Raw genomic sequence first — 14,625 nt, forward strand, 5'->3', positions numbered from 1 at the left:
TTGTCTATGCTATAACACATGCATATATGCTATAATACGTACATGTATGCTGTAATACATGCATGTATACTGTAATACATACATGTATGTTATAATATATGTATGTATGCTATAATGCGAAGCCACAGTTTATTAGATTGACAATAGTGGATCTTAATGTTTTGTAGCTGAGGTCATTGCAGGTACATTGTACTCATGGTGAACCAAACAACATTTGTTATCATATAAGAAAGCTATGGCTCAATGTTCTTGAATGCATAATGACAAGTGCCTTGCAGCATATGACATAAAGTTAAGCATGATATCATAGATTTTGGCTTCATACTTGCCACTGTTCATCCCAAACTGCGACATTCATAATTATGTACATGGAGAAGTTGGACGGCCCCGTAGTCTGATCACCAAATAATCAACTGATGATTTTGACATTTCATTGTAATAAAATACCATTATTAAGCCTATTTTGTACATGAAAAAATTTATAATCACTTTAAATGCTTTCACATGTGGTAGGAATTGACTTTTGTTGATAGCATGCAGGCAACGCTGTCACACCACTTAGATAAGTAGGTCGCTGCTAGTAAATGTACACATAATCTGTAGCATTTTGTGTAATGCTTTCTGTTTGTTTTGAAACTTGTAGGATGTCTTAATCTTAAAGCAGTTTATGAGAAAAGATGGAATTCTATTGCCCAGAATCTACACAGGTTTATGTGCTAAACAACAGCGGCACATGGACGTGCTCGTGCACAAGGCTCACAATGCAGGTATGGTCACCTCGGGAACCTTTAGCAGGTGGTTAGCATATGCAGTCACTCTTTGCACTGCTTGCTTTTCCCTGGCTCCTCGCAATCATCAGTTTCTCACAGTAAGCTTCATGCAATGAAATGATTTCAAATTGAAATCGTGTTTTCCTAGCTTTGCCTTGAGCCATAGTGTACTTTTGTGTAAGCCACGATATAGTACTCATGTTTGCATCACATCAAATATATGCTATTTGTTCTATGCATTCATTTACTGCTATGTTGTTCGATGTTAATACTGCTGCATATACTACAGATCGTTATTATTATCATCATATCTATATACATTCATCTACTGCTATGGTGTTGGATGTTAATACTCCTGTATATATTACAGATCTTTATCATTATCATCATATCTATATACATTCATCTACTGCTATGGTGTTGGATTTTAATACTCCTGCATATATTACAGATCTTTATCATTATCATCATATCTATATACATTCATCTACTACTATGGTGTTGGATGTTAATACTCCTGCATATATTACAGATCTTTATCATTATCATCATATCTATATACATTCATCTACTGCTATGGTGTTGGATGTTAATACTCCTGCATATATTACAGATCTTTATCATTATCATCATATCTATATACATTCATCTACTACTATGGTGTTGGATGTTAATACTCCTGCATATGTTACAGATCTTTATCATTATCATCATATCTATATACATTCATCTACTGCTATGGTGTTGGATGTTAATACTCCTGCATATATTACAGATCTTTATCATTATCATCATATCTATATACATTCATCTACTGCTATGGTGTTGGATGTTAATACTCCTGCATATATTACAGATCTTTATCATTATCATCATATCTATATACATTCATCTACTACTATGGTGTTGGATGTTAATACTCCTGCATATATTACAGATCTTTATCATTATCATCATATCTATATACATTCATCTACTGCTATGGTGTTAGATGTTAATACTCCTGCATATATTACAGATCTTTATCATTATCATCATATCTATATACATTCATCTACTACTATGGTGTTGGATGTTAATACTCCTGTATATATTACAGATCTTTATCATTATCATCATATCTATATACATTCATCTACTACTATGGTGTTGGATGTTAATACTCCTGCATATATTACAGGTCTTTATCATTATCATCATATCTATATACATTCATCTACTGCTATGGTGTTGGATGTTAATACTCCTGCATATATTACAGATCTTTATCATTATCATCATATTTATATACATTCATCTACTACTATGGTGTTGGATGTTAATACTCCTGCATATATTACAGATCTTTATCATTATCATCATATCTATATACATTCATCTACAGCTATGGTGTTGGATGTTAATACTCCTGCATATATTACAGATCTTTATCATTATCATCATATCTATATACATTCATCTACTACTATGGTGTTGGATGTTAATACTCCTGCATATATTACAGGTCTTTATCATTATCATCATATCTATATACATTCATCTACTACTATGGTGTTGGATGTTAATACTCCTGCATATGTTACAGATCTTTATCATTATCATCATATCTATATACATTCATCTACTGCTATGGTGTTGGATGTTAATACTCCTGCATATATTACAGATCTTTATCATTATCATCATATCTATATACATTCATCTACTACTATGGTGTTGGATGTTAATACTCCTGCATATATTACAGGTCATTATCATCATATCTATATACATACATCTACTACTATGGTGTTGGATGTTAATACTCCTGCATATATTACAGATCTTTATCATTATCATCATATCTATATACATACATCTACTACTATGGTGTTGGATGTTAATACTCCTGCATATATTACAGATCTTTATCATTATCATCTTATCTATATACATTCATCTACTACTATGGTGTTGGATGTTAATACTCCTGCATATATTACAGATCTTTATCATTATCATCATATCTATATACATTCATCTACTGCTATGGTGTTGGATGTTAATACTCCTGCATATATTACAGATCTTTATCATTATCATCATATCTATATACATTCATCTACTGCTATGGTGTTGGATGTTAATACTCCTGCATATATTACAGATCTTTATCATTATCATCATATCTATATACATTCATCTACTACTATGGTGTTGGATGTTAATACTCCTGCATATATTACAGATCTTTATCATTATCATCATATCTATATACATACATCTACTACTATGGTGTTGGATGTTAATACTCCTGCATATATTACAGATCTTTATCATTATCATCATATCTATATACATTCATCTACTACTATGGTGTTGGATGTTAATACTCCTGCATATATTACAGATCTTCATCATTATCATCATATCTATATACATTCATCTACTACTATGGTGTTGGATGTTAATACTCCTGCATATATTACAGATCTTTATCATTATCATCTTATCTATATACATTCATCTACTACTATGGTGTTGGATGTTAATACTCCTGCATATATTACAGATCTTTATCATTATCATCATATCTATATACATTCATCTACTACTATGGTGTTGGATGTTAATACTCCTGCATATATTACAGATCTTTATCATTATCATCTTATCTATATACATTCATCTACTACTATGGTGTTGGATGTTAATACTCCTGCATATATTACAGATCTTTATCATTATCATCATATCTATATACATTCATCTACTACTATGGTGTTGGATGTTAATACTCCTGCATATATTACAGATCTTTATCATTATCATCATATCTATATACATACATCTACTACTATGGTGTTGGATGTTAATACTCCTGCATATATTACAGATCTTTATCATTATCATCTTATCTATATACATTCATCTACTACTATGGTGTTGGATGTTAATACTCCTGCATATATTACAGATCTTTATCATTATCATCATATCTATATACATTCATCTACTACTATGGTGTTGGATGTTAATACTCCTGCATATATTACAGATCTTTATCATTATCATCATATCTATGTACATTCATCTACTACTATGGTGTTGGATGTTAATACTCCTGCATATATTACAGATCTTTATTATTATCATCATATCTATATACATTCATCTACTACTATGGTGTTGGATGTTAATACTTCTGCATATATTACAGATCTTTATTATTATCATCTTATCTATATACATTCATCTACTACTATGGTGTTGGATGTTAATACTCCTGCATATATTACAGATCTTTATCATTATCATCATATCTATATACATTCATCTACTACTATGGTGTTGGATGTTAATACTCCTGCATATATTACAGATCTTTATCATTATCATCATATCTATATACATACATCTACTACTATGGTGTTAGATGTTAATACTCCTGCATATATTACAGGTCATTATCATCATATCTATATACATTCATCTACTACTATGGTGTTGGATGTTAATACTCCTGCATATATTACAGGTCATTATCATCATATCTATATACATTCATCTACTACTATGGTGTTGGATGTTAATACTCCTGCATATATTACAGGTCATTATCATCATATCTATATACATACATCTACTACTATGGTGTTGGATGTTAATACTCCTGTATATATTACAGGTCATTATCATCATATCTATATACATACATCTACTACTATGGTGTTGGATGTTAATACTCCTGTATATATTACAGGTCATTATCATCATATCTATATACATACATCTACTACTATGGTGTTGGATGTTAATACTCCTGTATATATTACAGGTCATTATCATCATATCTATATACATACATCTACTACTATGGTGTTGGATGTTAATACTTCTGCATATATTACAGGTCTTTATCATTATCATCATATCTATATACATTCATCTACTGCTATGGTGTTGGATGTTAATACTCCTGCATATATTACAGGTCTTTATCATTATCATCATATCTATATACATACATCTACTACTATGGTGTTGGATGTTAATACTCCTGTATATATTACCGGTCATTATCATCATATCTATATACATTCATCTACTACTATGGTGTTGGATGTTAGTACTCCTGTATATATTACAGGTCATTATCATCATATCTTCATACATTCATCTACTACTATGGTGTTGGATGTTAATACTCCTGCATATATTACAGATCTTTATCATTATCATCATATCTATATACATTCATCTACTCCTATGGTGTTGGATGTTAATACTCCTGCATATATTACAGATCTTTATCATTATCATCATATCTATATACATTCATCTACTCCTATGGTGTTGGATGTTAATACTCCTGCATATATTACAGGTCTTTATCATTATCATCATATCTATATACATACATCTACTACTATGGTGTTGGATGTTAATACTCCTGTATATATTACAGGTCATTATCATCATATCTATATACATTCATCTACTACTATGGTGTTGGATGTTAGTACTCCTGTATATATTACAGGTCATTATCATCATATCTTCATACATTCATCTACTACTATGGTGTTGGATGTTAATACTCCTGCATATATTACAGATCTTTATCATTATCATCATATCTATATACATTCATCTACTCCTATGGTGTTGGATGTTAATACTCCTGTATATATTACAGGTCATTATCATCATATCTATATACATTCATCTACTACTATGGTGTTGGATGTTAATACTCCTGCATATATTACAGATCTTTATCATTATCATCATATCTATATACATTCATCTACAGCTATGGTGTTGGATGTTAATACTCCTGCATATATTACAGATCTTTATCATTATCATCATATCTATATACATTCATCTACTACTATGGTGTTGGATGTTAATACTCCTGCATATATTACAGGTCTTTATCATTATCATCATATCTATATACATTCATCTACTACTATGGTGTTGGATGTTAATACTCCTGCATATGTTACAGATCTTTATCATTATCATCATATCTATATACATTCATCTACTGCTATGGTGTTGGATGTTAATACTCCTGCATATATTACAGATCTTTATCATTATCATCATATCTATATACATTCATCTACTACTATGGTGTTGGATGTTAATACTCCTGCATATATTACAGGTCATTATCATCATATCTATATACATACATCTACTACTATGGTGTTGGATGTTAATACTCCTGCATATATTACAGATCTTTATCATTATCATCATATCTATATACATACATCTACTACTATGGTGTTGGATGTTAATACTCCTGCATATATTACAGATCTTTATCATTATCATCTTATCTATATACATTCATCTACTACTATGGTGTTGGATGTTAATACTCCTGCATATATTACAGATCTTTATCATTATCATCATATCTATATACATTCATCTACTGCTATGGTGTTGGATGTTAATACTCCTGCATATATTACAGATCTTTATCATTATCATCATATCTATATACATTCATCTACTGCTATGGTGTTGGATGTTAATACTCCTGCATATATTACAGATCTTTATCATTATCATCATATCTATATACATTCATCTACTACTATGGTGTTGGATGTTAATACTCCTGCATATATTACAGATCTTTATCATTATCATCATATCTATATACATACATCTACTACTATGGTGTTGGATGTTAATACTCCTGCATATATTACAGATCTTTATCATTATCATCATATCTATATACATTCATCTACTACTATGGTGTTGGATGTTAATACTCCTGCATATATTACAGATCTTCATCATTATCATCATATCTATATACATTCATCTACTACTATGGTGTTGGATGTTAATACTCCTGCATATATTACAGATCTTTATCATTATCATCTTATCTATATACATTCATCTACTACTATGGTGTTGGATGTTAATACTCCTGCATATATTACAGATCTTTATCATTATCATCATATCTATATACATTCATCTACTACTATGGTGTTGGATGTTAATACTCCTGCATATATTACAGATCTTTATCATTATCATCTTATCTATATACATTCATCTACTACTATGGTGTTGGATGTTAATACTCCTGCATATATTACAGATCTTTATCATTATCATCATATCTATATACATTCATCTACTACTATGGTGTTGGATGTTAATACTCCTGCATATATTACAGATCTTTATCATTATCATCATATCTATATACATACATCTACTACTATGGTGTTGGATGTTAATACTCCTGCATATATTACAGGTCTTTATCATTATCATCTTATCTATATACATACATCTACTACTATGGTGTTGGATGTTAATACTCCTGTATATATTACAGGTCTTTATCATTATCATCATATCTATATACATTCATCTACTGCTATGGTGTTGGATGTTAATACTCCTGCATATATTACAGGTCTTTATCATTATCATCATATCTATATACATACATCTACTACTATGGTGTTGGATGTTAATACTCCTGTATATATTACAGGTCTTTATCATTATCATCATATCTATATACATTCATCTACTGCTATGGTGTTGGATGTTAATACTCCTGCATATATTACAGATCTTTGTCATTATCATCATATCTATATACATTCATCTACTGCTATGGTGTTGGATGTTAATACTCCTGCATATATTACAGGTCTTTATCATTATCATCATATCTATATACATTCATCTACTACTATGGTGTTGGATGTTAATACTCCTGCATATATTACAGATCTTTATCATTATCATCATATCTATATACATTCATCTACTACTATGGTGTTGGATGTTAATACTCCTGCATATATTACAGATCTTTATCATTATCATCATATCTATATACATTCATCTACTACTATGGTGTTGGATGTTAATACTCCTGCATATATTACAGATCTTTATCATTATCATCATATCTATATACATTCATCTACTACTATGTTGTTGGATGTTAATACTCCTGCATATATTACAGATCTTTATCATTATCATCATATCTATATACATTCATCTACTGCTATGTTGTTCGATGTTAATACTCCTGCATATATTACAGGTCTTTATCATTATCATCATATCTATATACATACATCTACTACTATGGTGTTGGATGTTAATACTCCTGTATATATTACAGGTCTTTATCATTATCATCATATCTATATACATACATCTACTACTATGGTGTTGGATGTTAATACTCCTGTATATATTACAGGTCTTTATCATTATCATCATATCTATATACATTCATCTACTGCTATGGTGTTGGATGTTAATACTCCTGCATATATTACAGATCTTTGTCATTATCATCATATCTATATACATTCATCTACTGCTATGGTGTTGGATGTTAATACTCCTGCATATATTACAGATCTTTATCATTATCATTATATCTATATACATTCATCTACTGCTATGGTGTTGGATGTTAATACTCCTGCATATATTACAGGTCTTTATCATTATCATCATATCTATATACATACATCTACTACTATGGTGTTGGATGTTAATACTCCTGCATATATTACAGGTCTTTATCATTATCATCATATCTATATACATACATCTACTACTATGGTGTTGGATGTTAATACTCCTGTATATATTACAGGTCTTTATCATTATCATCATATCTATATACATTCATCTACTGCTATGGTGTTGGATGTTAATACTCCTGCATATATTACAGGTCTTTATCATTATCATCATATCTATATACATTCATCTACTCCTATGGTGTTGGATGTTAATACTCCTGCATATATTACAGATCTTTGTCATTATCATCATATCTATATACATTCATCTACTACTATGGTGTTGGATGTTAATACTCCTGTATATATTACAGATCTTTATCATTATCATCATATCTATATACATTCATCTACTGCTATGGTGTTGGATGTTAATACTCCTGCATATATGACAGATCTTTATAGTTATCATCATATCTATATACATTCATCTACTCCTATGGTGTTGGATGTTAATACTCCTGCATATATTACAGGTCATTATCATCATATCTCTATACATTCATCTACTACTATGGTGTTGGATGTTAATACTCCTGCATATATTACAGATCTTTATCATTATCATCATATCTATATACATTCATCTACTACTATGGTGTTGGATGTTAATTCTACCTGTGTATATTACAGGTCTCTTGGATGCTCTGCAACCTCCATTACCTGATGGTCGGATTAGAAAGCCAAAACAAGAGAGCAAGTATAAATTTCGAGGTCTAAATCGATATTTTACTGACAAATACTGATACAAATATATACTGACATATACTGATACTGATATACGGTGCACCATGTTTACTGCGTATATCACTTTTTTATTGGCAGAAATAATATTAATCTTCGCATGAAAGCCTCATAACTTGTTTTTAGCTCGAGAAATGGTTGTTCGAGAAGGCTATATGGTATAGTTGCTTCTCAATGGCCAATGAATATGCTTCCTTGCTCTAAATTTGTTCACACATTGGCTATATATTTGTAGCCTGCAAACCTTGATGACTTGACATGCTTCTATATTATCGACAAATAAACAACAGATGCATTTTGGAACAAAAGCAGTTGGCTGAAAAAAATAAGCAGCGGACTGAAAAAACAAGCAGCACATTATAGACTAGAACGTTGAAAATCTCAACAACAATAAATAAAAAGGATATTTATAAAATTAATGGTAACAATTTCTATGGAACATTTATGTAAATAACCATATCTTACAACCAAAACATAGCCAATGATTCCAAAGTCTATTTACTTTTATCAATCCGACAAGAGTGAAAAGTACAACCCTCAATAAATAAGCCGCTACAGAATAAATAATTTAACTTGCAATGTATACTCGCAAGATGTAAGAGACAGTGTAGGTAGGCTGTCAAACAGGCTGTCAAAGCGATTTATACAATCTGTACAAAATAAATAATAAAAATGAACAGCTAAATGATGGTGAGATTCTATCTCGTCTTCTCCTTCCATCTAGTCATTGTTGAGTCTCACTGGCGCCACTTCTATTTAGAGCAAAATTGCAAAAGAGACCTCACCTAGCTGTATATCTAATACTAGCTATAACGTATATGCTCTCTGAATATGTATATTTGGCAACCTCGCTATCACTCGCTTCGTTAAATAAGCACAGCCTGTCGAACATTGTTGGCTGAGTAGTACCTTTGAGTGTTGTAATTGTGAGCGGTCTTCAGCTGGTTGGCTGAAGTTGTCGATTGTCGATAAAGAACATTTCGTGATGGCATTTCCTCTGGACCTACAAAAATAAGTCAAACGTTAAAAAATTTAAATTTACCTAAACCACTCATTCAAACCATATATGAGGGTATATTATACAGTCAAACATGGATAACTCGCCCATGGATAGCTCGAACACATGGTTAATTCGAACGGTTTCTTTTGTCCGTTCCCATGTAATGATAAATTGCTATAGATAACTCGAACTCAACACTTTTAACTCGAACTGTTTTTTGCCCAACGGCTACCGAAACGGTTGTTATCGCTTTAGAAAATCACTTTATTCCAAGCCATAGAGGTAAACCTCAACTTTTCGTGATTCATAAGCGTCCTTATTACCACCATCGGCAAAGTATTTTTGTCAACGACTTTTCTAAAGGTTTGGTGAAATTTGATTTATACCAAACATCCGCTTAGCGATCGCCCTTCGGAAGCAAGGTAAAGTGAGGTAATCTTTGCATAAACTTCAAGAAAAATCGGCAAAATTGATCGTGGGTAAAACGCTCAAAAGAAAAAGATGTCTTTTCTTTTGAGCATTTCAACAACGATCAAGTTTTGCCAATGTCAATCTAAAAAACGTCCTGGCAATAACATCACCTCAAACAACAAACCAATCTCAAGTGATAGAAAAATCTCTATACTTTTTGATAAAAAACTTTTAAACTTTACATTAGAAGCATTTAATTCGAAACAAGCCATTTGTGCTTTTGATTTATATTAAAGTTTGTATATGTACATGTATCTACTAATAAATAAGTAAATACATGGACTTGTGACAGTGCTCTGATAACTTGATCGCTCTGATAACTCGAACACTTTCGCTCGATCCCGTGAAGTTCCGAGTTATCCATGTTTGACTGTATTTATCTAAACATAATATATTAGTGTATATTCTATTCATCTAAACATAATACATGGGTGTATATCATTTTCATTTAAACATAATATATGAGTGTATATCATAGTCATTTAAACATAATATATGAGTGTATGTCATAGTCATTTAAACTTAATATATAGTAGTATGTTCTATTTATCTGCACATAATATATGATGGTATATTTTATTTATCTGAACATAATATATGATAGTATATTCTATTTATCTGAACATTATACATGATGGTATATTCTATTCATCTTTACATAATATGTGATGGTATATTCTATTTATCTAAACATAATATATGGTAGGATATTCTATATATCCTAGCCTTTACGGTAAGAACAACTCTACATTTAATGACTAGCTTAATATTTAGTAATGGCTTGCACCAGGTAAGGTTTCTCTCATTCCCAGCAAGGCATCTGCTAGAAGTTGTAGCGCCAGTAAGCAACATTCCTTGATAGCGAAGAAGCTTCACTAGGCATATTTACTGTTGTTCCATGTACTGCTCAAGGCACATCAAACACTAAATCTCAGACGATCTACGAAATTTCTAGTTATCCAAATTTGGCTCACTACGCAATTAAAGGAACTTGTCAGTATATTTAGTAATAAGTGATAAAACTTCATAACATATCTGGGTGTCACCCTACAGACTGACCTCAAACTCGAAGAAACATATCACAAAAAATCCTAAAGACCCGTAAGGTCCTCGGCATGCTGAAGTGTACTACATGATGACTTAAAACAGGACCATCTCATAGCAAATTCTAGCTTATGCAGACCAAATCTAGAATACACAGACATGGTGTGGCATCTTTAAAACATACTATAACTGATGTCGAGTAACTGATGTCGAGATATTGCGGAACAGTGCTATTAGATTCATAGACACGATGACCACAAAATCAGCATTTTGTGGCAAGCCAACATCCATTTTTGAGAACTTTAGATGCTTCCAGCAAAGCTTTTTTCGAAGAACTGTAGGAGGAATAAGAGGCCCAGGGGGAGCTAAACATGATCAGCGCGGTATAGCTCAACCTCCTGGGCCAAATATATTACAGCATGCTGTTAAATGTATGAGATTTAACAGCATGCATGGCACTCTCTACACCAACAGTGACAAAGTGTTCTACCAGACCAGAGGAAATGCAGAGCATAAATGGAGTATGCTGCGAGTCTGTATGCTCTATATTGTTATATGTATGCAAATAGATTGTTGGGTAGTATTGCGGTTTTATCAGTTTTTACACAGTGCGTAACCATGAACTCTCTTAAATGTATGTCCAATTATTGCTTAATTATTAAAAAAGAAGTTTTTTGAATTATCTGAATAGGTTTACATGGAATTACTCACCTTTTTTTAGTAAGTTGACGTCCAACTTGATTAAGGCAATTAACCCTAGTATGATAGCGGATAAGATGTTGAGTGTTGAAAAGGCATTTTAAAAATTGATTCTTCAACTTATAGCTGAATGAGTGAATCTTCAGTCGGTTATTCAATCTTCATTGCCAAATGCTAATTTCTTTATGCGATACTCAAAAAGATAATTTTATTCAACGTTTTGATTTAGTTTAATATAAAACTTTATGACGAGTGCTATTTAAATTTTATAAAAACAATGTAATTTTGAGAGAATATGAGCAGCTTTGTACTGAGTTAGCTGATTGTTTATTCCGAACGCAACAACCATTCACAGTGAGGCTCTGCTAAAGCTAGACCTATGACATTGCCAATAACTGGAAACATGTTTTAATTGTAAAAATAACGTCAGTATGTGGATTACAACAGTATGTGGAATAAAGGTGCATGAGATCACGGTGGGGGTGCATGATCAGTCTACCCTAGCAGCAACTGGCAGACACTGACAACAATGAGAGACCATTGCCGTTGCTGACAGGCATGTACTGCTCTGAAAGACAATCATGTTACTAACAGGCATGTACTGCTCTGAGAGACATCATGTTACTAACAGGCGTGTGTATTGCTCTGAGAGACAATCATGTTACTGACAGGCATGTACTGCTCTGAAAGACAATCATGTTACTAACAGGCATGTATTACTCTGAGAGACAATCATGTTACTAACAGGCATGTATTGCTCCGAGAGACAATTATGTTACTGACAGGCATGTATTACTCTGAGAGACAATCATATTACTAACAGGCATGTATTACTCTGAGAGACAATCATGTTACTAACAGGCATGTATTGCTCTGAGAAACAATCATGATACTGACAGGCATGTATTGCTCTGAGAAATAATCATGATACTGACAGGCATGTATTACTCTTAAAGACAAATGCATGACCAGCAGAGAGCATTAGGAACAGTCATGTCAAACTCCAATGGGATATGTACATAAAAACAAACTATCGTGGTATTGAATACGGAGGACAATAGAGTTACCATAATTAACATTGCCAGCAGAAAGACTAGTTTAAAAAATGCAACTAGCTCACTCCTGGAATTCTGAATACACTCTGTAATACTGAACATTCTAGAATATACAGTATGTTGTAATCATTGTTTTGTTTCGAATGAGATTTGTACACAGTAAGAATATACATGTACTTGTATATACATGCATGGTAATCTTACATGCATGATAAATCATGGTGAATCAATTAAGAAGCGAAAAACTAGATCAGCAATGATAAATAGTTGCAGCCAAATTTTCATATCAAACAGAGATTGGCAAGAAGAGAGCCTAAATATTTACACAGATTTAATAAGTTTTAGATTGGTTAAACTTTTTATACCATAGACATGCTACGAAATCGCTTTCTCTATTTTCTTACATGTTTCACACTGAAACCGCTTGACACAGTAAACTTTTTCTTAGTTTCTCATAATCTCTTGAGTGAGTTTTCTTTATATCACGCACTAGTCTCCCGGCAGTCTAGTTGGGAGTGAGAGATCGTCAGGAGTGTCGATAAAGTAGTCTAGTAGGGAGTGAGAGATCGTCAGGTGTGTCGATAAAGTAGTCTAGTTGGGAGTGAGAGATCGTCAGGTGTGTCGATAATGCACATAACGTAAGTAGCTGCACAATGATTCAGAAGCGCTTGAAGGCGATGGACTGGTGCAGGTGTTAGGGCTGTCAGTCTACCAAGCTGAATGTCATGAAGTTCAGTCTCGTTCAAAGCTATCTTTTATTCTCACCTCGAACGCTGACGACTGACAGACAGACAGACACCTTTATTATTGTGAAGATATGTTTTTGTTTTACTCAATTTTAGACGAATACAATATGTTATAATTATTAATTTCTATATTAATTATTAATACAATTATATACTTAGCATCATAGACCTAGCTGCATAGACCTAGCGACATAAACCTAGCTGCATAGACCTTGCAGCGTAGACCTTGCAGCGTAGATCCTGCAGCATAGACCTAGCAGCATAGACCTTGCAGCATAGACCTAGCAGCATAGACCTTGCTGCATAGACCTTGCAGCATAAACCTTGCAGCATAGACCTTGCAGTATAGAACTTGCAGTATAGAACTTGCTGCATAAGCCTTACAGCATAGACCCAGCAGCATAGACCTTGCAGCATAGACCTAGCAGCATAGACCTTGCAGCATAGACCTACCTGCATAGACCTAGCAGCATAGACCTAGCAGCATACACCTAGCATCATAGA

General features: G+C 32.4%; 2 protein-coding genes across 4 annotated transcripts in view; one reads left to right on the plus strand and one right to left on the minus strand.

Annotated features, from left to right (window-relative positions):
• Positions 1–9,201, plus strand: part of LOC137399269 (large ribosomal subunit protein mL66-like) — a 32,119-nt gene extending 22,918 nt beyond the window's left edge. The window contains exons 4-5 of the mRNA XM_068085307.1: positions 644–767; positions 8,996–9,201. Coding sequence (XP_067941408.1) covers positions 644–767; positions 8,996–9,108 — 237 coding nt within the window. The 3' untranslated portion in view covers positions 9,109–9,201. The remainder of the gene's footprint in view (positions 1–643; positions 768–8,995) is intronic.
• A 133-nt stretch (positions 9,202–9,334) lies between these two features.
• Positions 9,335–14,625, minus strand: part of LOC137399268 (uncharacterized) — a 62,123-nt gene continuing 56,832 nt past the window's right edge. For all 3 annotated transcript variants that reach the window (XM_068085306.1, XM_068085304.1, XM_068085305.1), the window contains one exon: positions 9,335–10,109. In XM_068085306.1, the coding sequence (XP_067941407.1) occupies positions 9,973–10,109 (137 nt within the window). In that variant the 3' untranslated portion in view covers positions 9,335–9,972. The remainder of the gene's footprint in view (positions 10,110–14,625) is intronic.

This window comes from Watersipora subatra, chromosome 7 (assembly GCF_963576615.1).
Source record: "Watersipora subatra chromosome 7, tzWatSuba1.1, whole genome shotgun sequence".
NCBI classification, from domain to species: Eukaryota; Metazoa; Bryozoa; class Gymnolaemata; order Cheilostomatida; family Watersiporidae; genus Watersipora; species Watersipora subatra.